The sequence below is a fragment of the Carassius carassius genome, chromosome 5 (assembly GCF_963082965.1).
Source record: "Carassius carassius chromosome 5, fCarCar2.1, whole genome shotgun sequence".
NCBI classification, from domain to species: Eukaryota; Metazoa; Chordata; class Actinopteri; order Cypriniformes; family Cyprinidae; genus Carassius; species Carassius carassius.
The window spans coordinates 2,723,406-2,750,337 of NC_081759.1; the positions used below are offsets into that span (position 1 = coordinate 2,723,406).

Genomic DNA, 26,932 nt, shown 5'->3' on the forward strand with positions numbered 1-26,932 from the left:
CTTCATTATTTACTTATCTTGCTTATTTTATTGTCCTGTGGCAAAGGTTCCTCTGTAGCTAATGGAAAAACAACCTTCAAAAGACTCTATCAAACAGAACTCTATCAAACACGCTTCTGAGGCTGATTTGACTGGGAGGTCTTCAGGCTGCGCTGTAAACGTCAGCCCAAATTCTTTCCATGACGGCAGAACCAGACATAAGATGGCCTAAAAGGCAATATTGTAGTTAATTGAGTCAAGGACATTGTTACCCATATTGCTTAGATTTTGACACATGCTACTCCAACACAACAGTCTGTTCAACATCACAATCAACAAGTTCCAGAACATCTGTGATCAAACCTGCAACCTTTACAAAGAAACAGTCATCTTAAATAGTTTATTATAATCGATGCTCATCTTGCATAATAAAACACTATGGTGATTCTAATGGCTCTAAAAGAAGTTACTTCAGTTACTGATTGTTGCAGTGTGTTCTTCACCATTATGATCTGAATCAGAATCCAATGGCTCTGAATAACTCAAATTCTACAATGAATGCTGCAATAAATGTATCTATTTCAGTTGACCGACAGATACTGATTTGGATATGAATCCAGCTCTCGAGGATCTAGTTTTAACGGCATTCTAAATAGTGCACAAGGGTTTACACCATATATATTTGCAGGACATATGTGACCCTTTAGTAGGGTCTTAAGTAGCAGGTATATCTGTAGCAATAGCCAAAAATAAAAACAAAATAATTAAATTAATTAAAAATGTTTGATTTTTCTTCAATGCCATAAATCATAAGGATATTAAGATCATGTTCCATTAAGATATAAAGTAAATTTCCTTTCGTAAATACATCATAATGTCATTTTTGATTAGTAACATGCATTGCTAAGGAATTCATTTGGAGAACTTTAAAAGCAATTTTCTCAATGTTTGGATTTTTGCACCCTCAGATTCCAAATTTTCAAATAGTTGTATCTCAATCAAATATTGTCTTCCTAACAAACCACACATCAATGGAAAGATGATTTATTCAGCTTTCAGATGATGTATACATCTCTATTTCGAAAAATCTACACTTAAGACTTAAGTTGTTTTGGTCCAGGGTCACATATTACATATTTTTCAAGTAGAAAATAAAAAACAAACAAATAAGCCTCAAAACCGCAAAGCCTCGTTAAAAAAAGAAGAAGAAGAAGAAAAAAAAGTAAAGATATTATGCAAGGAACTTTTTCGGGAAATTAAGTAAAAGAGATGTTAGCACTGCATTTCCTAAAAGTGAAGTATAAACCAGACACAAGATGTCACGATTAAAAGAGAAAATGAAATAACCTCTGTGCGATTTCATTGTGCTTTGCTGTGCTTTTTGTTGAACTTCAAGTCATTAAAAGCCACACAAACAGTAACAAACACACTGCCCAAAAACATCTGCAGCATTTGAGGGGATTTTATGCTTTAAGTCTTGAAAGTTTCCCTGTGGTTTGATACACATGGATCTAAATAAAGTGACTTGTCAAATGGCCACAGGATGCTCAGAGCGTCTGTGAAGCCAAAACAGAGGCAGATTTCCAGTAAACATGAATTACTCTGTGGCGAAACCATCCCGTTTGCACTTACGAATGGGGGTAAGATGTGCCATGTCATACTATGCAATACATTTAAAAAGTGCCATTCTGCCAAAGACTGTTTATGACTCAAAGAAACCGATCATCCAAAACTTCCATCGATTGCTCACCAATGGATCCTTTGCAGTGAATGGGTGCTGTCGAAATGAGAGTCCAAACAGCTGATAAAAACACCACAATAATCCACACCACTACAGTCCATCAGTTAACATTTTTGTGAAGCCAAAAGCTGTGTGTTTGAAAGAAACAAATCCAACATTCTGGCATTTTAACACGAAACCGTCACTTCTGGCAAAAATGCGAGTCTATAATCCATAATAATGCTTCAACCGGTGGAAAAAGTCCATCCCCTGTTGTCCTTGAACATCAATATTCTTTCAATATTTTCCAGAGGGCTCCAAACTCTGGAACCTGTTGCCAAATGAGTTTAAGGCAATATTTGAAATAAAGTCCTTTACATTGACGGTAAAGCGGTGGTTTAAAATAAACCAGAATTGCACGCATATTTAAATGTAAGAATTTTTGTATAAGTGTAATGTAAAGATTTTTTTTCTTATATGTATAATTCAGGGAGGTATTTGAATGTCTGTAAGGGAAATATTGTGGTAGTTTTATTCTATGAGTAGTAGTTTTATTCTTTGTTTCTATTTAATTTTTTTTTTTAGAAAAGCCTTTCTAGGGACCTGAGATGCAAATTAGCTTACGCTATACTGGCTATGTGCAAAATATATTTTCCAGTTTTGACTGGGATAATGTTTCTTTTGTACTGTCCCTATACAAATAAACTTATAAAAAAATGCTTTCGTTTGTAATTGGCACTTGAGCTGTGAGATTTCTCTCCTGATTCAGACCAGATGATTTAATTGGATAAAGTTCTGAAAATTCTTATGGATAAAGCCGTAGAGGACCTGTATTTCAGCTGGAACAACAGTTAAAATGTCTCGATGGAATGGTTTCTTTCAAACACGCAGCTTTTTTCTTTGACTGATGGACTGGAATGGTGTGGGATACTTTTGGATTATTGTGATGTATTTATCAGCTGACTCTCATTTTGATGGCACCCATTCAATACAGAGCTTCCATTGTTGAGCAATGTAACGGTAAATTTCTCTAAATTTGATCTGAAGAAGAAAAGCTCAACTACATCTTGGATGACCTGATGGTAAGTTTTCAGCAAACTTTCATTTTGGGCGAACTATTCCTTTAAAGTTCATTGCAAGAAAATGACATTGTTACAAACAGATTTTGGTGGAGCTTTCAGTAAAGCAGCACAGACATGGACACCTGATAGCAAACCTTTTCTTTTCTTTTTCTCTTTTGATAAAAAATGCATGAAGAGTTCACAGAATTTTTGAATAATACAACTAGCATTCAACAATGATAATCACATTTATACAAGAAAAAAAAAAATTCAAATCAGACAATGCAAATGACAACACAGCAGGTTTATCTAGAGGCAAAACAACTGGATGATACACATTAAAAGGTTTATAAAATTGCGAACAGGATATTATTCACGCAGTGCAGCAACTAAACATGTTTTATTGTATTTGTTCATGTGACCAAACACTCAAATATTCCCAACATAACATTTAAAAAAAATTAAGATATTGGGGAAACATACATTCCTAAACATTTAAATTAGTCTTCATATAAAATCATTAAATAATTAGATAAAAGAGTACAATGAAATAGCAAATTAAATCCTAATTTGAAATTTGAAAAAAAGAAAAACATAACTCTGCATGCATTCCTATGGGACTTTCAGTTAAATGAATGCAATGAAAAATCCACATCAACATCAGCGTAACTTCAGATATATATTGTTCAAATATAATGTGGGTTCCTAGATGTATAAACCAGGGACTGGTTTTACAAACAGGTTAGACCTATTCTTGGATTTTAATATTCAATAAAAAAGCTTGCGAACGAGCCAAAAACAGGCCCTAATGAAGACGGAAAAATCAGTTTTGAAAGTCTACTTACTGCCACAGACATGAAGAGAATATCAGATTTGTGGTTAATTTCAGATTTAAAAACAGAATTTAAATAGAAATCCAACATAATGAAAGCCATAATAGTGGTTAGAACATGTAACATTAATATAGCTGCTTGAACATTAGACTCAAAACGAAAACGCATCCGAGTGTTTGATTAAATCTCACAGTGAAGGTGTCAAAGCATCTGGATGGACTCTTAATCAGTCAGACACTCAGTGTTTCCAAGCTGAACACTTTCAGCAGAGAAAGGCCTCGAAATAATAACACTGTACTTTCACCAATAATCACCACCACAGTGGCACACGCACTCAAAACTTCAGAGTGTCAACTGCTTCTGGACTGCATGGTTTACACGGCTAATTATAACGTTTACCCATATATTTAGCTAAATCTCACAAAAACTGTCAAGAAATTACCCCGATAATCAAAGGGAGGAGAAATATTTTGCATAAAAAAAAGCAAAAGCGTGGCACTTTTTTTCTTTTGCATTTTCACATTTACATTTTGCCCAAATTCGCATTAATAATAAAAAAAAACATGTCTGGTATCACTTTGAAGCCTTTATAGAAAAAGCATTACAAAAGTATTAATGCAAAGTAACGCATCTTATAATGTACTGTATGATTACAACAATTATCATTATCTGATGAGTACAACAAACCTTCAAACATTATAATGCATTTTAACTTTTAACTACAATTATTTATTAAAAGATATAATGCATTATACAGAAATTATGAATACTTTTACAATGCACTATGCACAAAGGCTTTAACTAAAGTGTTACCATGTTAAGTAATGCAATATGGAAAAACTGCACATCATTTAAAATAAATGTTTTACAGATGATTTAAATCAGTGGCATGATTTCTTTTTCATATTACAATTATGAGTATTTGTGCATAAAATAAGTTTTAATCTCATTAAAATGTCACATCTTTATGGTCCTAAAAACAGCTTGTTTTAAGCAAAATTGTATTTGTTTATTTCTTCAAATCTTGGGATGAAATATGACTGTGGAAATATTAAAAAGTCTCAGAAAATACCACCATAAATGTCAGAAGCCACAAATGGACTGGCAGAAACGATATCGAAGTACTTGAGCACCGCTGAACATCATAACATGAGACTGAAAGAGAATAAAATCTCAGTAAAACATAAGCAGTGGTGACTGGAGTGACAGATCAGTTCAGGAGGGACCTTACAAAGACACGATACTAAAACAACACATTCCTGAATCATCGCTTGTCTATGTACAAGGGTTTGTTCAGAGTCGGAGTGTTTTTGTTCTAATCTCTTTTAACCTAACCTCTTTTTTTTTCCAGACAAACACAAAAAGTCCTGTAACAGTGCAGTGAACTGGGCTTCATTTCCAAACATAAGAACAAACTGAAGTCATGGAGTCACTGCCAACTAAATAAAACAGAGCAAGAGAATGAAAAAAAGAAAAATCTATAAAGATGCATATCTGTGCATTTGATGCACCAACACAGACTTCAGGGCTCAAATAAGGGTTTGTTCAAGTGTGACCCTTATAACAACATTTCAGTCCAGCAGCCAGAATAAGTCAGAACGCAACTTCAGACACAATACTTGTCGCATAACAAAAGAAACACGGTAGTGGTTTAGATTTGATCACTGTAGCGATGGAGATCCAAAGCTCTTTAGTTAAAAGCAGCATCAACTTAAGAGAGACTGAACTTGACCACATTAAATATTTGTTAATCAAATATAAATAACTCCATCCGTTGAATTAGTGGGTTTCTGTTGTTCTTTCAGAGAGCCGGATGAGTCTCTGCTCTGATCAGGTCTTTCCTCCGGCGCGTGAGCGTTAGGCCTCGGAGCCCAGAGATGTTCTGGTGGGACTGGGCGGCAGTCGGGCCGCGGCGCTGTGCTCCGTCCGGAAACTGTATTCATACTGACACACACACACACACACAGAAAGAGTTAAACACCATGTGAGAGAGAGATTGACAGCACACACTGACCTCTAGTGGATCAGTCAAAAACAGCTCACAATTCCAGTGATCTGAAGCTGAATTCAACATCATAAAATTTATTCTAATTATGTTAAATAAAATTTAGCCAAATATATAAAATAATATATATTGCAAAGCATATAGTTTTTGGATCATTTAAATTATTATTCTTTTTTTTATAATTTATGTATATAATTTTTATATATTAATTTTAGTTATTTTAGAACTGACCTTATAACTGTGTAAACGTTGCATTGACAACTAGCTTAAAATAAGTTTAAGCTTTTTATATTTTATTTTAGTTAACATTTATTTTAAGTAACAAGTAAACTTGTAATAAATTACTTGTAATAATAAATTAATTGTAATATTATAGTTAAATTACTTGTAATAATACATTTATTATTACAAGTAATTTATTAATTTTTTTAAAAGGTTTTAGTTAACTATAATCAACCCTGATTTTAATATGAAACCCCTTTTAATGTCATTATAATCAATAACCATTATTCATTGTAATGCCCTTCCTCTTTGCCATCAATTTCCAATAAATAGTTATTTTTCAAGTAGTTATTATAACATATTATTGACAATAAATAAGGGTTTGTTCACATCAAAACCACAAACTATAATGCTAACTATTGTTTAAAACCTTACACTTATAGTTAACATTCTAGTTATGGTTCTTGGCGTGGACAGGCCTTCAACACTTAATATAATTATAATATAACATCTGACTGTGAATGATAGGAAAGTTAATACAGATTAAACTGATGTGCATATAAGGGATATTTCACATGACTTTATTCAATCAGATTTAGAGTAATCCTTTTTATAAAGCTTAGTGAAAAGCACAAATTCGAAAATCTTTTTTGCATTTACATGGGTCGAACATACCTGCTCGGAAACAAAAGCTACAAACAAACTAGCACCTGTCATGGTCTAAACTCAACAGATCCTCACCTCCTTCTCAATCTCTGCAAGCGATTTGATTCTGATGGCCATTAGATCCACCTGCTGCAGCTGAAACACAGAGACGCTGTCAGACTAACACTACCACAAACTCCTCCTCAATGTCAAGATCAGATCTTACGCTAGTTTTGAGTACCTAAAGTCTACATCTAATAGTATGGTGGTCTACAGAGTGTTTTAGAGTTCATATGAAGCACACGATTGGTTGAAAACAGACTCACATCACTGGAGGCACACGCAAACTTCTCCGAAATCATGAAAGGCACTCCATCCATAGCTGAAAAGTCAAAAAGTCAGTATTAACCAGAGCTCACCAGACATAATATACTTTGCCTAGCACAAAGACGCAAAGCGGAGTGCCTAAAACCACTGTAATAAAATCACTGTAAACCACGGCTTCAAGGGGCTTATAGCTCTTATAATGCCGTTAAGTTATTCCATATACATAGTAAGGTTTCACAGACTAAAACAGAGCAAATAAAAGAGTAATGATGTAAATAAAAACAGTATTCTTCCACTAAACAAAGTAGTTCCTCAGACACAGGTGTGGTTCCAACAAAGTGGTTGCCAAGCAACACATTTACATTTATTCATTTAGCAGACGCGTTTATCCAAAGCGACTTACAAATAAGGAGAGTGGAAGCAATCAAAAACAACAAAAAGAGCAATGATATATAAGTGCTATAACAAGTCTCAGTTAGGTTAACACAGTACACGTAGCAAGGGCTTTTAAATAATATAATAAAAAGAAAACCGATTGAAGAAAAAAAAGAATTGAGCAAGCTAGTGTTAGAGGTCATATATATATATACATACACACACACACACACACACACACAATTGCATAATAAATGAAAAGAAAATAGAATACAAAAAGAACACACAGATGTAAACAAAGCTAATCATGTTAACAACATGCTAGTAACTTGCTAATCATGCTAGTAACAAGCTAGTCACTTGTAATACTAACAACATCCTAGTTACTTGCTAATAATGCTAGCAATATGCTAGTTACTAGCTAATCATGTTAGCAACATGCTAGTAACTTGTTAATCATGCTAGAAAAATGCTAGCGACATGCTAGTAACTTGTTAATCATGCTAGAAAAATGCTAGCGACATGCTAGTAACTTGTTAATCATGCTAGCAAAATGCTAGTAGCTTGCGAATCATGCTTGTTATATGCTTGTAACATGCTAATCAGGCTAGAAAGATGGTACTAAAATGCTAGTTGCTTACTAATCACACTAACGACATGCTAGTCACTTGCTAGTCATGTTAACAACATGCTAGTTACTTGTTAATCATGCTAACAACATGCTAGTTACTTGTTAATCAGGTTAACAACATAATCATGCTAATGTTCAAACTTCAGGCTTTGACAACTGCTTTAAACTTTCAGGCTAGGATTTGTATTGACAAACTTTTTTATCTAGTTCTAGATTGAAGCTCTAAGAACATTCTGTCACTGATCGATGGTTTCATGTAAGGTCTTCTCTATTTGAATGTTCATGTGATATTTAAGGTGTTCAGTTTGGGTCAGGTGTTTGTACCAGAGATGGCATAGAGGTTGGAGTTCTGGTGTTCAAAGTCTGGTCTGGTTGTGCTTTTTCTGAAACATGCCGGCAGGGTCATGGATATGTGCCTGCGAAGAAACACAGAAGAAAAACAATTAGCACTTAATCAAATAAATATTCAACGCATCGTCCTTCTCAGTCCTCACTATTATCACTGTTGGTTTGTGTGTCATCTCAGCTGTTCATTACCAATCAGTTATCTGACTGACAACCTTAATGAAGACTGAAGGATGTGTCTGATATTTCAGTCTCACAGGCTGCATGATGAGATCTACATCCTAATAAAACACACTCTTCGTCTGATGATGCTAGAAGCTTTAAATACACTATTTTTCTGAGTTTTTTAACCTGTATTTTTAGCAGTTGAGCTTTAAATAAAGTCAAAAATAGTTTTGATATTTTTAGTGGCCGTTCTTTAAATAGCTAAAGCAAAGCACGTTGTTTGGTGTGCTGTTAGATAGCTTGCAAAGAAAAAACGCTCAGAATAATGTATTTGGTCATTGTGCACATCTTACACATCCCGTCACGAGTGTTGTGTTTTATAATGCCGTTAAAAATACCATTAATTAAAAAAAAAAAAAAAGTTGCGCTCCATATAGCTGTTTTTTAATGCAAGAACCAGTGTTTTTTGTTTTAGTATTATTTATGTATTTTTAAGTTTTCATTTAGATTTTTTCTGTTTTAGTAATTTTGTTATTTATTAGTTTTTTTTTAGCTATAATTTATTTTTATTTCAGTTGGTAATTTTAGAACTACAATTTTACTTCAAGGCAATTCTCTCTCTTTTCAGTTTAGTTTTCATCCTATACTAAAATATTTGATCTTATTTCAATTAACTAATTAATTAAATTATTTATTTATTTTTTAAAATAGAAAAACGTAAAAGATTGATTAGTAATACAAAACTGACTTTTACTAGGTAAACAAGAAAAACAATGGCCAGAACATATTCTATGCAATTCTCCCTAAGAAACGTATCCGATCAGGATTGGTTCAACCTGAAACCAATCAATAATACAAAGCTTCAATGAACCTCTAGTTCACTGGAATGTAGTACTGTATCCTCACAAACTTTAACAAACCTCAGAAACTTTAATTTTTGCGATTACAAATAAGTCTTAAATACAGTTGTGCATTCACCACAGATCCACTCACTAACAGGAAAATGCTCTTGGGTTCATGGGAAACAGCACTCATAACATGACTAAGAGACCGCACACATGACACATGCTCTACCCAGCTGATGTTTTCAGTATCTACTGTATGTGCTCTGCTGGCAGCTGCAAGGGAAACTCCACACATCATGAGGAACAAAACAACTGTATATGAATAGAATTTGGTCGTCTTGGATTGATGGTAGTCTCCATTTGTGATTTGGAAAAGATAGCTGTCTGGGATAGTGGTTGTACACAATGTTAAAATGTTTCTGATTCAAAAGTTTATGGTCCAATAAGAGTTTTTAATGTTTTTGAAAGAAGTCTCTTCTGCTTTATTTTTGTGATAAAAAATACAGCAAAACAGTTCTATTGTGAAATATTATTATTGTGGAAAACCATGCATTTCTGCAATTCTTAAGGATTCTTTGATAAACAAAAAAAAGAATTATTGGACACAGAAATATTTTGCAACATAAAGTTATTTACTATCATATATACTGTTTTTTTCCATGATACGACCCTTGAATTGTTGTGCAATGCTGTGAGAAAGAGTCCAGACGTGTTTCAGGGCCAAAGATGAGACGGACACTCCCTCATTGAGATGCATTTCTGCAGTTGTATCCTGTTATATATAATAAGATCACGGATGGACAGTATCAAGAGAGGAAACCATCAGAGGGAAACAGCTGGAACTGACACTTTCCATTTGTGTCGGAGAAACGCCTGGGGCGTACAAAACCCTGAGACACAGCCCATGTTTTACTCACCCTCAAGGCATTGGTGCATATGGATTTCTTCTTTCGGACAAATCCAATTGGAGTTATATAAAAAAAATGTTCAACAGTCCAAAAATAGTCAAATAAAGGGCTTAATAATGTGTAACATTAAATTTGGCTCACACGGTTCCGGGGGGTGAATAAAAGCCTCATCACGCAATGTTGGAAATATATCAGTTTTAAACCATGAAGCCGAGCCAATGGACGGTGAACGTCTAAATCGAAGATTTTTTACTGCAGAAAGTGAAAGTAAAAACAGAATGACGAAGTAATGACATGAGTCTATCTACTTCAACATATGCTAATAACCGTACAGCTAACTGTTTTAATTTATTCCTTTAATATTTCTCTTGTGGCCCGTACATAGTGAAAAAAATGACAAAAAAACAAAAGCACGTTTTTGAAAGTCGGTGCTTGAAATAGGCTAAAAGCTTTTTATTCACTGATTTCAATTGATGACTGCTGAGTTAATATTTGAATTATAAGCCTATAATTCATTGTATATAGACAAGTTTTAATTGAAGAGTAAATAGCCTAATCTTTTGTTATCCTCACAGCGTGTCCGTTACACGGTAATACTGCGGGGCAAATTAACTGTAATTTTAATTTAATAATAAAAGTAACTTAATAATAATGATAATGATAATAATAATAATAGGCATAATAAAAATCATTTTAATTCTAAACATTAACTGGAAATGGCAAATCCTCGTAATATTGCCAATAACTGTTGTTTTTGACAATATCTCTGGCTACTGTCGATATAAGATCATTGTCTTTTGAGCACAGTGGCACTGAGAACATTACATTTCACACACTTTAAGCCCTTTTATTTTTCAAATTCTGCAGCTGTTCCAACAAATGCAGTTCACTTTCACTTCCTACTACACGTACTTGGGCAAGACTGGCGCTGGAGTGGAGTTGTTGGTGACAGTCTGGATGTTATTGGTGTTGTTGGTGGTGGAGTTGTTCTGTACAGGGGAAGAGTCCTGGGCCCGCGGCACCTTTCCCATACGGTACCAGATCCCCATATTGTTCAGCTCTCTGTGACGAAATACAGAATTAAAACCATTCCACCAAACTAGAACCACACCAACACCCGGAAACACAAGAGATGCATCCAATTAAAATATAATGAATAAAGACAGCAAGTGCTTTGCAGATCTCAAAATACAGCCAGAGATATAGAGATATCGCAGGTTGAAAAACAATGGTGTCTTAATAGATTTCAGCCACATGACAATATATTAAAGATGTTGAATATTGCCCAGGAATGTTTTAAAAGAAAGTAGAAGTAAAACATTAGGATTTTAAATTATTTCAATTTCAAATAATTAAAATAATTATTTTCCCCCCAGAGGAACCAAAATTTACAAAGTTAAATAAAAAATGTATAATGATAAAAAGTAGATATAAACATGCAAATATAAATATAATAAATATGATATGAATGCTATGAATAATATTTATATTCGTATTTACTAAACATTATTATTATTATTAAAATATCAAAATATTTTGAGATCATTCATGACGGAAAAAAAATATTGATGGAACTACATAAAATATATTGATAAAAAACACATTATATTATTATAATTATAAATAAATGAATAATTACCAGAGAAACCATAATTTAGTTATTGTTAGTTTAGAAATGTTTGTGTGCCAGAAGTAAAATAATTAAAAATAAAATAATAATAATAAAATATAAAAAGTTAAATATAGTACATATGCAATATTTGCATATGCATATGTATAGCATTATTTGTCAACACACACTTTAAAGGATTTAAATTCATGCAAAATTTATTTTGAACTTTTTGTCTTCTTTTGAAGATTCACTGACTAAACATAAAACTTTTAGGTAACACTGATGTTCCAATGTTGTTTAATTTTATCAATAAAAATCATCCCAAATACTACTATTATGTGATATATTGCCTATGCCAGTGCCCACCACCTACAGAATACAATTAAGGTTCTTACTGAATTTCAACAAAATGTCCTTAAATATCAGAAGGACGGTCTTGTGTATAGAGGCTTTGTGTGACGTAACTGACCCTATGAACGTATACTGTGGCGGCGCCTGTTTAGAGCGTCCTAAGATACGGATATCACAGATGGCAGCTTCAGTGGAGTCTCTCGGGATGAACTTAATACATAACCTCCTCTTCCTGAACGCCGGCTCCTCTGGAGAGAGAAAGAGAGAAACGGGACATGTTGAAGAAAGTGAAAGGGAGATGGAGTTTACAATAGAAAGAGAAAAGAGCTGGAGTCAAAAGAGGATCATTTCACACAATCGATTAATTATTCAGCACAAGACAGAAACTGAATCCAAAAGGCTTCATGTGTCAAAGAAAATACATTAGTGAAAAAACAAACTGCTTTTAATTCCAGTCTATAACAATACTATAACAATGCATATGAAAAAAAAAACCCCAGAATAAATATGGTTTTATGGATGCAGCTGCAGTGTTAAGGCTGAAATAGCTGAAGACTGCAGCTGTAAACGAAGCGGCGCTTACGTGTGTCCACAGTTTCCTGAATGGGAATGAATCCCACAGGCAGCGTGTCCTTGATGTCGATGAGCTTCATGTCTACAAGCACATTTCCTAAATGACTCTGTGGAGAGATACAGGAAGCACATATAGGGGAATGTGAGCAGAAAGCATCTCTACTGGTGCCCTTGTTTCCATGCTTTAGGAATTAACATTATAACTATAAGCATGATAATAAAAACAAATGTCAATCATGGTTTCTTGTACCAAAAATTTTGATTTTGCACAGCCAATTTCCATCCTCTGTCTAACTCTTACAATAAAACGGGCTGTTTGTTACTTTCAAAACAGAATAGTTTACACCCAGGAAGAATTGCATAAACTATTTTCCTGTTTAACACTGGAAAGCAGCTTTGGCACAATCTGTACTGTTTAAAGGAGACTATACTGTCATATATCAGTGCAGTTCAATAAAATAAGTGGCACTAAGTAAGTGTTGATGTGTAAACACTGATAGTCACACGTTCATTATGGATGCATCACAATGCATCGATTTAACAAGACTAACTGAATCAATTCCAACAGTCTTGTCTCTTTATTGAGTATAATTTCTTATTTATTTATTTATTTTGAGATTGTATTGAATTACATTATTCCACGGCTTTATACTTGCCATGTAACATTATTCAGTACAGGATGTCCTGTGTTTTTTCCCCAAAGGATTTTTTGTTGTTGTCGTTTTGGTTTCTTTGGGGTCAAAATGCTCTGCTGTATGACTTCATCAAGACTAAACTTCACAGTAAACAAGAGCTATTTAACCAATAAATATTTAAGCACTTTAAACATTGTTTTAAAGTTCTTTCCGCTTGAGGTTTGTCCTAGAAAGAAGAATGAGACGAAACACCACAGGGACGGCACAAGCAGAAACAGCTTTGTTTTCATGAACAAAAATAAATCGTTTATAAAAAAATAATAGACGAGATCCTGTGACACATTACAGAGAGCTCCTCAACTTCAGCAACACATTACATTAACTATATACATTATAACGCACACATCTTTTAAACATCCATCCATTTTTTAGCCTTCAACTGAAGTAACTTTGTTTTTGACTCAGGCTGTTGAGCGCAGTGGCACTGAGAACATTTAATTTCACACACTTTAAGCCAAATGTAATCGGATTAATGCAACTAATCGAATCGTTCGGTTTGTAATGTGTACCGAACCGAAAGCCTCGTACCGGACAGTTCAATACGAATACGTGTATCGTTAAACCCCTACTAGTGAGGAAAAAGAACAGGTTGAATGTTGAACACTTTCATTACCAAATAACTATAAACTATGATAATAGTTGCGACCAAATTAAATTGCCAACTGAAAAAGTAGAAGAATGAGTCTAGAGCCCTGAAAATGTAACAATATTTCAAAGAAACCTTCTCAATTCTCTGATAAAGAGCTGAAGAGATGACTCACGTTCTCTTTGGAGAAAGTCCTGGTGAAGCACAGATAGCGGGTCACCTTGGATTTGAACAGGCCATCTTTCCACAAGTCTGCATCAATCCCATCTGTGGTTTGTGCAACCTAAAAGGAAGGAGAAGATTTGATTTGATTAAGCATTATAAAAGCATTTTTTCCACAATTTACTGAAGGTCACTTGTTTAATTATTTTGGTTTATCTGAGTAAAGAACGCCTTAAAGAATTAATAAAATAAATAATAATTCATGCAGTACGGCAGCTAATACATCACAAAACTTTCGTTCACATTAATAATCATTAGAAAACAGACCTGATTTAGTATAAAAAGTTTCCCTAATTAGGGATTCCAAAGCAGGCTGGTCATTTATAATGTACTGTACTTTAATTAGATTCTCAAGGGCTTCTGGGAAATTCCTAGCCTCGACAGATCAGGCTCTCAGAATGGCTATTAAAACTTTTTGTAGAAGTTATGTCTCTAAAATCTGGTTAGCGCTAGCTGGACAGTGCAGTTCTCAGTCTGATGTCCATCTCAACAGCAGTCAACGCATGATTGCTCAATTAACAGCTTGAGCTGCCCACACAAGCAGCCGCCCATCAGTTGTGCCATGCAACGGGCTTCCCACGAGCTGCTCGACAAACACCACAAACACTGAGCTGCTAGATCTGACACCAGTGTCAAAGAAGCTTTACAGTGTTAAACAAGAAAATTGTTTCAATAATGCAAACAAAATTCAATTCTGCTGTAAAGCAGCTCTAAAAAGAGGACAACAGCAAAGAGTCAATTTTTCTGTTAAAGTCAGTTCATTGTTACCGGTAATTCAGTGATGTCCTCATTCAGCTCAGTTCAGTTCTCTTCCAGCAGTGTCTGTGCAATCAAGTTTAAATATTCCCAAATATTAATTTAGCAAGCCAAAAGGCAACAGTGGCAAAGAACCCAAACTCCATCAGTGAAAACAATTGAGAAGAAAAATGTATTTTTTTCCAACATTGGGACTAATTTCATGGAGTTTTTTCATTGTATATAGATCCCATTCTGTTTGCCATTTGTTAATAACATAGGAACAAATTCTGAAATGCCCAATATCAGCGCATTTCTCTGTAGATATAACCAGAAGTTACTAACCATGCAAATAGTTTCAATTTAATAATACTTATAATAGTTCTAGGTCTTAAAATTGTACTTTATTTTTTTACATTTTCTAATTAATGGTGTTTTCAAAAGCAAGTATAATAATAATAATCCAAAAATTGGCTTTAAATGCACTATTAATTGACTAATTTAGTGATGCACAGGCCTAGAACCCTCATAACATTCATAACATGTGACCCTGGAGCACAAAACCAGTCTTAAGTCGCTAGCCAAAAAACACTGTATGGGTCAAAATTATAGATTTTTCTTTTATGCCAAAAATCATTAGGATATTAAGTAAAGATCATGTTCCATGAAGATATTTTGTACATTTCCTACCATAAATATATCAAAACTTAAAATAATGCTAAGAATTCATTTGGACAACTTCAAATGTGATTTTCTCAGTATTTGTGGTTTTTTTTTTTTTTTGGTCCAGGGTCACATATTTGTAATAACATATAATTTAATTTGGTGATTACTGAAACAATTTTTGTCTATCTTTTAAGGCATTTCACTGTAATCAGACAAACCCACATTTACTTTAATCAATTAAAAGTCAAATTGGAAGGATATTTGATAAGTGATGAGTCAATAAAGTCAGTGAAGAGCTCAGACTTTAGAGGTTCTCCAAGGGTCAAACCTCGGACTTCTGTAGTTTGATACTGAACAGACAGAAAGAAGCTCACTGTTAGTGTTGGAAACAACAGATTATGCTCTACCTCCGATGCTTTGCGTGTAGACTACAGTGTTTCTGTGATTTGAGAAGACGTTTGGGGGTGGAATGGGTGCTATATCATGTATAGTATCTTTCACACACTCTCACAATCCACACAGGAAGCATTGTTAAGCTCTGTGCTGGAGTGGCGACAATGACTGGGACGGCCAAAGGAAACACAACAACCCCACTGCCTCTTTTGCTGCCAAAGTACATCCAGATCATATGTGTGTTCCTAACGAAAAACATGCAAATGGAATGGTGCAAAAATGCTTTAATGGCACAAAACGTCAGCAGTTGAGCCTGTGATCAGAAGTGTACTTTTAGAGGTTGAAGTGACATTCATGTCGGGCTATTAATGAGGTGCATCGTTAATCACGAAAATATGCTGTGGCATTTTCCCAAAAGGTTTTGGGAAAATAGTCTCAGGGAGATCTTACAAAACAAACCAGATGTTCCAATAGAGCACAACACTGATACTACACAAACACGTTCTTAAAGACGTCTCCTTCGTCCCCTTGACATTCCTGGTGGTATGATTACGTAGATCTCGCCAGCAGAGCTGTGCGCATTTAAAAGTCAGGTGCTGGGAAAACAAGCGCCCCACATACAGATCGAGTTTCTCCTGTGAACGCCTTTGAAATGAGGCCACCGTGATCGGGGTTTTCTGCAACTGAGCTCAACATGGTTTGTGAGCAGATCTACACTTTGGTTGATACCAACTCTAAAACCCTACTGGAATACATCCAACATCGTTCTTGTATTACATTTCAACAATTCCACAAGGTCTGCCATGTTAAAGCACTCAAATAAGTCTGTTTTACCCATCAGCGCAGACCAAGTGCCTCATGAGACTGAAATATGACAGACATATTAGCTGTTTTGTACATTCCTGGAATGACTGTTTGAAAACATATGGAGTCAGCATTTAAGGGTGCTCATACACTAATACTTTACACATTGGGTTATTTTGCTGGTATGTAATCTGTGTATATAGTTTGAGAATGTCAGTAAGTTTTTTTGGTCAAAAGTACAGTACAATGGTGAAATAACATTACAAGTTTATACAAGCTTATTACAAGTTAATACATTTTTAAACACTGCATAGCTTCTCATGTAGAAACAGCATACTAGGAACTAACCCAAACCCCAAAGGAACTAGAAAAGAACTTCCTAACAGATGTCGTTTCTTGACAAATGCTTTGGAGGAACAAAGAGTTTTACTTTCTGCGTTATCTGTATGGGTGTACAGTATCGGACACTCACCACATCATAGCCGGTGGGAGCTCGGTTTCTCGAGGCCACAACCCCTACGCCAGTGATCGGGTCCATGGGCATCTCTGGCAGGGCTTCTGAAAGGTCCCGCACCTCAGGCATCATGGAGGAATTCTGAGGAGACAGGAGCATTAAAACATTCACACGCTAAACAGCAAACCACTTGACAGAACATGTCGGATCCATGTTTGTTTTGTCTACAAAAGCAGATGAATTTATTCTTTGTTAGACTCCGCCTCCCTTGGTTACTGTTGACAACTAAAAACATCCCATAGGCATGAGCTGGGGATTTCCATTTTTCAGTAACATGGACTCAAAGTGCCATTTTTATCTTTCATTATATCTTACAGCAACAGTTAAACTATACCTGCAATGTGATAAATTGCAGAGACTGAAAAAGAGACAGGTCTCACTTTACTATTTAAGATTATGACATACTTGTGAACCCTTTAGTCGCTACTGACATGCAATCAATACAAAAATGTTAAGCTGTTATTATTAAATTAACTTTACATTGGAATAAATACAGGTATTTTCACTGATGTTTGTTTGAGACAAACCACAGCATGAACCCAACATTTATTTAAAGCAGTGGTTCTCAACCCATGGCCTATTACGAATTCAAATGCTGAACAGAATTAAAAACTAACTTTCAGTTTTACAATTCTTTTTAGTTTTGAATTAAACAAAAACTAAACAAATATAAGCTCTAATGTTTATGTAATATTATTTGGTTTTTCATATATTATTTTCAGACATGAGCACACCTGTACTCACGCAATTAACGTTACGCATTTAACGAAAACGCACTTTTGCTGAATTCAATGCAAATAGTCACCAGCAGCCATTAGTTTGGTAAAATTGAGCATCGGAATGGACATATTTGTTATTAAGAGAGAAAAACGAAATGTGGAAAATGCCAGCGAAGGAACACATTTTTGGAATCTTCCAGGGATTTTTGAAAAGGTCACGGAAATTTTCCACCCCTTTGCAAACTTATTGGATAAACATAAGCTAAATTTGTGAACGCACATTTTATTCAATGCCGCGCGTCAAGTCACGCTTCCGTGCGGATCCTACAGACTGCAACTTCATTATGAAGTTCATGTATTTACCCCTTTCGAGCCAAATTTCACAAAATTGGTAAACTCGCGACATGGCTAGAGGAATTATTTATATATTCCAATAAATGTGATTGATTAGATATCACAATATTTAGGCTATAATATTATAAATCTAAGTTTGTATTGGTGACGTAATATGTAAATTATATGTGTGCGGCCTCTGAGACCACAGTGTGGCCCAGTGGAAAAAAAGGTTGAGAACCACTGATTTAAAGATTTGGAAATGGAAAATGAAAATAATAATAATAATAATACAACTGATTTGAATCATTATAAGCAACATTTGCAACAGCACATTTTCCCATAAAAACACACAGAATTTCGTAAGGCTTCAACCACATTGATAGCACTTTAAAAGGTTTGATAGAGCATACAATGATGCCAAACACAGTATATATTGTTTGTTAGCAACATAAAAGTAGTTGGAACATCAAAATAGGTACAAAAGCTGTGATTTTCAAAAGGTACTAATATGTATTTTTTATGTGGTAATGTGTGCCTTTAAATTAACAATATATATCTTTTAGGGGTAAATAATGTGCAAAAGATACTATCCCAGTGACAGCTTTTGTATCTTTTTTCTGAGAACGCGCTTACTGTAAAATTCACATTTACACAAGCCGATACCCAGATACATCTCAGTGCGACAGCATAGAGCAGAATAAAACATGACGGCACCACCAAAACATGAAGACCAACTGACAAATGAAACCAAGCCACTGTGTACAAGACATGTTTGAACAGAGAACAAAGCTCTGGAGAAAAGAAAAAGAGTCTAGAAAAGCACACGAGGGTGGGGATGAAACACTGAGCCAGTCGAGCAAGACATGTTATAGCCTTTCCTTATCAACTACTCTTCAAATCTAACACATTGACTACATCAAGCTAAGAAAATCCTAATTCAAGACAATTACAGCTAGATTCTGATAAGGAAGTCTGTTTGTTCTCTTTAAGATAAGAGCACACAATTCCAGACTTGTCTGAAAGCACATAATGAACAAGAACTTGCACGTTCCTCTAACGTGTAAACAGGGAACTTGCATGTCTACCACAGAACAACAGATTAAACAAGAGCTGAAGAAAAACTGTGTGTGTGAAGAACACGAGAGACACATTCTGGAGGCGTTCTGGTAACGTCTTCATCGTGCAGAATTTGTTTTCAACAGGAGACACTTCACAAATCAACTGATTTGGAGTCAGGGTGTGTTTGAGCATCTGAGGAGATGTGTAGTTGAATACAAATGAAACACAGCCTTTGGATGGAGCTAAACGCTTTGGAGGTGCCTTGGCAACTGGGCCTGCCCTCCGCGATCTCCCAAACAAGCCACAAAGAAGCTGTGACAAATCACTGGTGTGCATGGAAGCACACCAGTGCATGAGAGCATGAGAGCAAACAACAGACAGCGGTGAAGAAAGAGAGCGAGAGTGTTAAAAAGAGGTGGTGTGACATGATGATCCCTGGAGTCAACAGTGCGAAAACCAAACAAGAATAGACTGCATTCACGAAGAGGGAAGGAATGCAGTTCTTACAGAAAAGGAAACTGTATAATGAGCTTCTGAATAAAAACTTCAGGGCTGCAAAACATCCAAAATGACTGATAACACTGAGATTTTATAGACCCCTTTTTGACTTATAATGTGCCCAACCTGGTCTGCTTTTACCTTCTTCAAACCAGTGAAGACCTGGATAATGGAGAGATGGAATGTAGGATATGATGTAGGGCTGCTTGATAATGGTTAAGTGACATGGTTGACAGGTTGGGAAGATTAAGTAAACCAGTGAGCAGAAAATGTACCAATTTAAGCACCGTATTTTCCGGATTATAAGTCGCACTTTTTTTTCATAGTTTGGCTGGTCCTGCGACTTATAGTCAGGTGCGACTTATTTATCAAAATTAATTTGACATGAACCGAGAGAACTGAACCAAGAGAAAACATTACCGTCTCCAGCCGCGAGAGGGCGCTCTTTACTTCTCAGTGCTCCTGTAGTCTACCAATGAGAAGCATAGAGCGCCCTCTCGCGGCTGGAGACAGTAATGTTTTCTCTTGGTGCTTGGTTCTAAATAAAGCGACTTATAGTCCAGTGTGACTTATATATGTTTTTTTCCTCATCATGACGTAGTTTTGGACTGATGCGACTTATACTCAGGTGCGACTTATAGTCCGAAAAATACGGTAAAGGGCTCTGGTTGGCAGATTTTAAGCCCATCTTTCAAGTTGAAGATCCCTGTGAATGAATGTGCAGATAAATAGTGTAGGAACTCGATTTGCGTGAAGAAACTAATCATAAATGTGCATTAAAAAAGTTTTTTTAAAGAAATTGTGAGTAAAATTACTTCCGCTGTGAAAAACGCTCTGATCGGAAGTGACGCAACGGCCGGTAATGGAGTCAGACAGTGAAGAGGTTGCAGTAGGGGTAAATGTCAACTCTTACGATGGGCCATTGCCGTATAATTATGAGCCGCCTAGGCGAGAGAGGGGTCAGGCAGAGTTAAGGGGAAGGGTAAATGGACAAAGGAGAGAGATGTGGTGTGGAGTGACCACAGGCTATAGCTAATTGTGGCTAACGTTGTCTCCATGTTTATCATATTGCAGTATCTTTAATAAATCATATTTAGCAATATTGCTGTTGACTTTGTTGTTTTTCAAGCATCCATGTAGATCGTCAACATCTATGCCAGCAACATTTGTCTTAAAGTGTTTAATTTAGATCCCAGATTTTAAATGAATGCTGTAGGCTATAGCTTACATCTGTGACGGTCAGCTAGTCTGGATAGGGATGGAAATGCTGTGCATTTCTGCACAACATAGTTTATCGCACTATTAATTAATGCATAATTTAAACAGACTGGAAAGTTTAAAGTGAAAGTGACCTGACATTCAGCCAAGTATGGTGACCCATACTCAGAATTTGTGCTCTGCATTTAACCCTTCCGAAGTGCACACACACAGAGCAGTGAACACACACACACTGTGAACTATTTATGCTGCGGCGCCCGGGGAGCAGTTGGGGGTTCGATGCCTTGCTCAAGGGCACCTAAGTCATGGTATTGAAGGTGGAGAGAGAACTGTACATGCACTCCCCCCACCCACAATTCCTGCCGGCCGAGACTCGAACTCACAACCTTTCGATTGCGAGTCCAACTCTCTAACCATTAGGCCACAACTTCATATGAAATGAAGCCAAGACATATGCTTAAATAGACATAGCCCTATTAAACATTCAAATGCTGGGAGAATTACATTAGTATTAGCAATTTTTCCTATCCCCACCCCAAAAATCATAAGAAAATGACAGGTTAAATGGAAAGATCTATTGGATAAATCACAATGATGCAAAATTCATGCAGCTGTAAACTGGCATTTCAACCTGCTACATGTAAACAGTAAATATACACCAAAGCAAATATCAAAGAACGGATGCAACCTTCCTGGTAACATGAGCAGGACAGGCTCTGAGATGCCCTCCTGCCATTAGGGGCAGATCTGCTTTCATATCGCTCATCTGCCAGGAGGACAGAGCAGCCTCAGATGGCACAGACGCTAGCTCTGTTAACACACTGTCTGGAAGATCTTTCAGGGCTCAACAATAAGGATGGCCCGGAGCCAGCGTGAGAGACGTTTGGGCCAGTTTACACAAGCTTCACTCAGACAATCCGAGCACTGCTGCATTTATGCTGTCAATTCAGTCTGCAGATGTGCATATTTAGGGCCCTGTGAATTCCACGATGCGGAAAGCACAGACTGAATTGAATCCAGTCACAAAAACTGAATTTACTCTATAATGCAGAAAGCCACGGAATTTGGGATTTTGGATGAATACATAAAAAGAAGTGATGTACAATTAATCAAAGCGATATTGACTACTGTCTATGAATATTAAACTGTAAAAATACTATTTATATAAGAAATCTGCATGTCTCTGTGTGATTGAATGGCATAGTTTTTCTTAAATCACAGTTCATTTTAACAGAAAATCCCTGTTGCGCAGCACTTTGTCTGCCAAAATCTTAAAACAAATTATGTTCACTTGATTACATTTTTAAGGATAAATAAAACTGTTTATGCCTTCAATTTGATAAAATCATCAGTCCAGAAAAACAGATTTCTGAAAATATAAAACATTTCATAGAGCCCTATTTTTTGTAGAAAAAGGTTAACAACATTATTAAGTTGTTATAATTTTGTGAATCCAACGCTTTTTGATAACTACAATTTAATTAAACCATTAAAATGTAGCTGTCCTATAAACCTGGCAATGTATTTTACAACTATTTTTGGCTCTTTGACGAACTGCTTTTGTTACCTTTTGGTATGTCACTTTGGATAGAATCATCTGCTAAACGTAAATGTTAAAAATATGTTGACAATGACATTTGCAACAGGACCAGAGAAAATATTTACAGGGCAAGTAAAAAGCTGATCTACTGTCCCAACTGGACCAGAAGGAAAACATGCCTTGCATATGTTAGTTTCATTGCTTGTTCAAGTTTACTCCACCTCTCTAAGAAAACATGTTTGTTTGCACAGGTGGCTGAAGCAAACACAGACATGGAAAACGACTCAAATGCATTAACATTGGTTTTAAAATTACGAAAACAACTAGAAGATATTTCCATTTCTGAAACAAAATCAAAACAGCTCGGGTGCTACTCAAAATGAAATAAGTCAACAACAGTGGCACAAATTTGGAATAAATCCAGGCCATAAAAATATATACAGAAATAAATATGCACATCCATCCACAATTGTCATCATACACGGACAATCTCTTGGCCCCAGTACGGCTCCAAATATCTCCCAAACAACAGCAGCATTCAGACTCTTGCTGGCCATTATAATGTGCCATTTATTCTAACTAATGCTGGAGTATTTGATAACAAAATGAAACAGTTTCAAGTCTTGTCTTATCAAATTCATTAGGCACTTTAGGGTTAATCTGATCTGAAAATTCAATTTCAATGTTTTCAAAGAGACAAATTATAAGACAGCATTTATTTATTAAGGAATTACCTCTGTTTCCACACTCACTTGCTTTTAGTGATTTGAATGAATTGAGCAGAAGCTGCATAATAGCTATTTAAAACATCTGAATCATGCACACAGAAATATGATACTAAATGTCATAAATGTAGCTAATTAACATATAGATTAGATATTGTCCATGTAAACAAGCAATGTTCTCTATAAAAATGAATATACATCAAAAGAATTATACTGTTATACTCCATAATCTTAAGATATCTCCGCTTTTGTTTAAATTATGCGAGATACAAATCAAATAAGTAAGTTACGTTAACGTTAATATTTCATAAATCAATTCTTTACAATAACATTGACTACCTAACATTTATTACCCTGCCTGCTGAACAATTCACAACTCTTTAAACATTTAACCACTTGACGTTGTTGTTATATCTTGAGTCAATGATATTAATAAATAATATTCGCATTATAGTGCGTTTTATCATTTGGCTGAAGCCCAGTTTTAGCCATTAGCATTATCTGGCAGGTTGCTAGGAGACTCCATAGAGATTCTATACTAGTTAGCCTAGACGATCTAACAAGCTAACCCAAGTCTCCTCAGTATTCCTTCTTTTCGAAATTTGTGTAAAAAGCATCTCAACCAATAAACGCTACATTGACTTAACTGTAAAATGCACAGCTTCCTTCCTTTTCGGACAAAAGCAGCTTTTCATGACCCGCGGCACACAACGGTAGCAGCAGGCCGCAGAAGCCTCGGCAGCGCGTCAGAGCAGAGCGGGGCGGAGCGGGAGGGAATGCGGCGGGAAGAGCGTGAAAGCTCGGCAGGCGAAAGCAGCAGCTAAGCTAACAGCGCTAATGCTAATCGACGTCTCTCTTACCCAAACAAATACACTTTACACAGATAGACTAACAGACGCTGCGGTTTGAAAAGATATACGCCACTAGATCCTCTTCTGTCTGTCTTTACAGCTCAAGACTGGACTGTTGACATTCCCGTTGATTAGTTAATCCATTTTAAAGGACGCATATCTCCTTAATTTGCCAGAGTAGTTTAGGGGTCCTCAGCAGCTGCCATTTCTAACCAGACACTGAAACTGAGAAGGGAAAGAGGTAGAGGGGTCTCTCTCTCTATCTCTCTCTCTCTCTCACTCCCTCTCTCTCTCTTTCTCTCTCTGTGTGTGTGTGTGTGTGTGTTTTCTCTGTGGTAACTGTCATTTCCATTTAGTATGAAACAAATTCCTCGTATGTGTAAGCATACCTGGCAATAAAGCTCATTCTGATTCTGATTCTGATTCTATCAGTTTTATATTATGAATAAAAGCCCAATACTATTGCAAAACAGCCCAGGTTAGATTAAATCTGCAGTAGGCCTGTTCGAGACTTATAAGGTAAGATATAAGTAATTTATTAAAAAAAAAAATTAATTAAAAAATAATTTATAAATATGGCATGGGGTGTTAAAAAAACTATTTTTTCTTTTCTCTCTTTTTTTTTTTAGAGAAAAGCAGTGTAAAAATATACAAATTATTAAATAATAAAAGATAAGATTGAAATGAACAAATAAAGAAAACTAAAGTGACTAATATACATAAATAATACATGTAAACAAACAAATAAACACGCATAAATAAATAATACTTCTAACATATTAATAGCAAGATTTTACATTTTTTCCATACAATATCAATTGATGCATGACATTTTTATAAATATTTTTTATATATATACATACAAATGTGTATCAGTCTGATTGTGCCACTGAATATGTTATTTTAATATGAGCAAAGGCCCATATTCTGAAATAATGATACTATCACTGTGAATAATAATATCATAAGTCTCAGAACTTGAGTATTAAAGCTTTCAGATAATGATATAAGCACAACCTGATTACACAGGGTAAAACCCTGATGCATTTGAGTGTGAAAGTGAGGGATTGTGATTGTGGGTCTGAGATACAATCTCAATGATTGAGAGTGTTTTTCCCACAGAGGACAAACAGTAAAAGCTCTTGATGCCCCAGATCTCATTGACCTAATGAGATTGGTGTAGTGAAGCCCACAGTTCATTCTTGAGAAAGATTACCAGGTAAACAGAGCCCGAAGCTTTACTAGCAGTATCTGTGATTGTGAATCTCTGCACCATTTCATTTTTTTAATTGCATACTGGAGTTTAATCAATATTAATATTTGAGGAGTTGTGTAATTTGCATGCATGCACGGCCTAATTTGTCATCTTAAATTTGCTGTGAAAGCTTAGAACACATCAGGCCTTGTTGGATATTTGTTAGCTGAATGCATAAATGCCTTGTCAGCACTGACCACTGATCTACAAGCCTTGTGAACCAGTGCCATCTGGAGTGCCTTGCAGACATGATAATCTCACTTTAATTACATTAGCAGTGCCATCAGATAGTGAGAGTGGAGGGCTCCCCCAAATTATGAATGATAAAGTCACATAGCAGATGTGTAGTGTGTGTGCTGATGCATGGTGTTAGATAAATCAAGAAATCAAAGTTCTACATTCAGATGATCAGCAGAATTTCTGTAAATTAGACATTTGTTAGGCTGGACATCTATGGTATTACACTTGTATGTATGTATATATTTTTATTTTATTTTTTATTTAAATTTTCAATGTAATTTTTTATTGCAAATTAAATAACAAATGAGATTTCAGAGCTTTGGAGGCTAGTAAAGATTTATGTAATGAATGAGTTTTAAAGAACACAACTTTTAACCTCAGAGATTTTACATCATTTCTAGTTTTTAGTCTGAATTTTTAGCTTCTTATATATGAAAGGATTGAAATAAAGACGGTTTAAACTTAAATTGACCTTAAATCTCATCCTTTGGTGAAAGTGTGCTCAGATCTTGACCTCATCCGTCTTTGGCTCTTGTTATTGTGCAGTTTGACCACAGGAGGGAGGCATTGGCACAGCTGTGTGAAGTGATGCACTCTCTTATTACAGTTTTTTTCAATCGCTAACAAGCGCTTACCCATACTTCAGATCATTTTTCTAAACTCTTAACACAGACTTACACCTACAAAACACAATTGGCCAAATTGATCATTTTCTTCTCAAAAACACATTTTGTTAAATATATACTAACTCTCCATTTCAAAACAGAACACATGTTTCTCTGCGCACACACTAACTTTACCAAAACACTGGAAATCTGACTCAAAATGAAATTATTCTTTCAAAGAATAACACTTGTTTTCACTTCACAAAGTATATGCAGTCAATCACAGTACACCAGGTTTCAAAATACTGGTTATTGTTATTAGAAAAACGGCATAGACTTTTATGTTTCAGGTAACATGCAATCCACCTTTTACACTAAATTTCTTGGTTGGGACCTGCATGTCCACATGTACAGTAATGTTCACATTCAAACGCATTCTAGTAAAAAGCAAATCAGTTTTTTTTTCTTTATTGTTTACTGAAGGAGGTACAGTAGAAACACGGTATAATAGAACAGAAAAATTTTACAGTATTGCAATGCTTACAGTGAACAAAATGCTTACAAAAACAAAATTTTCTTCTGAAAAGAAAAGAAAATACAGCCAAAAGCCCAGATAAAAAGGGGGGAACTAAAAATAGCACAAAATTAATTTATCTAATCCCTGCGATCTTCAG

General features: G+C 35.4%; 1 protein-coding gene across 2 annotated transcripts; it reads right to left on the reverse strand.

The window, feature by feature from the left end:
- Positions 1–3,312: 3,312 nt before the first annotated feature.
- Positions 3,313–24,429, reverse strand: LOC132140613 (multivesicular body subunit 12B-like). 2 transcript variants are annotated; one of them, XM_059549433.1, is made up of 10 exons: positions 23,955–24,429; positions 17,171–17,293; positions 14,054–14,161; positions 12,608–12,704; positions 12,143–12,272; positions 10,974–11,123; positions 8,123–8,214; positions 6,792–6,847; positions 6,562–6,621; positions 3,313–5,537 (listed from the first exon to the last, which is right to left on the reverse strand). In XM_059549433.1, the coding sequence occupies exons 1-10, from the start codon at positions 24,000–24,002 to the stop codon at positions 5,451–5,453; spliced, it is 951 nt and encodes a 316-aa protein (XP_059405416.1). In that variant the 5' UTR covers positions 24,003–24,429; the 3' UTR covers positions 3,313–5,450. The 2 variants fall into 2 exon arrangements, with proteins under 2 accessions (XP_059405416.1, XP_059405417.1); XM_059549434.1 differs by having other exon boundaries at positions 24,168–24,428.
- Between the last annotated feature and the right edge of the window lie 2,503 nt (positions 24,430–26,932).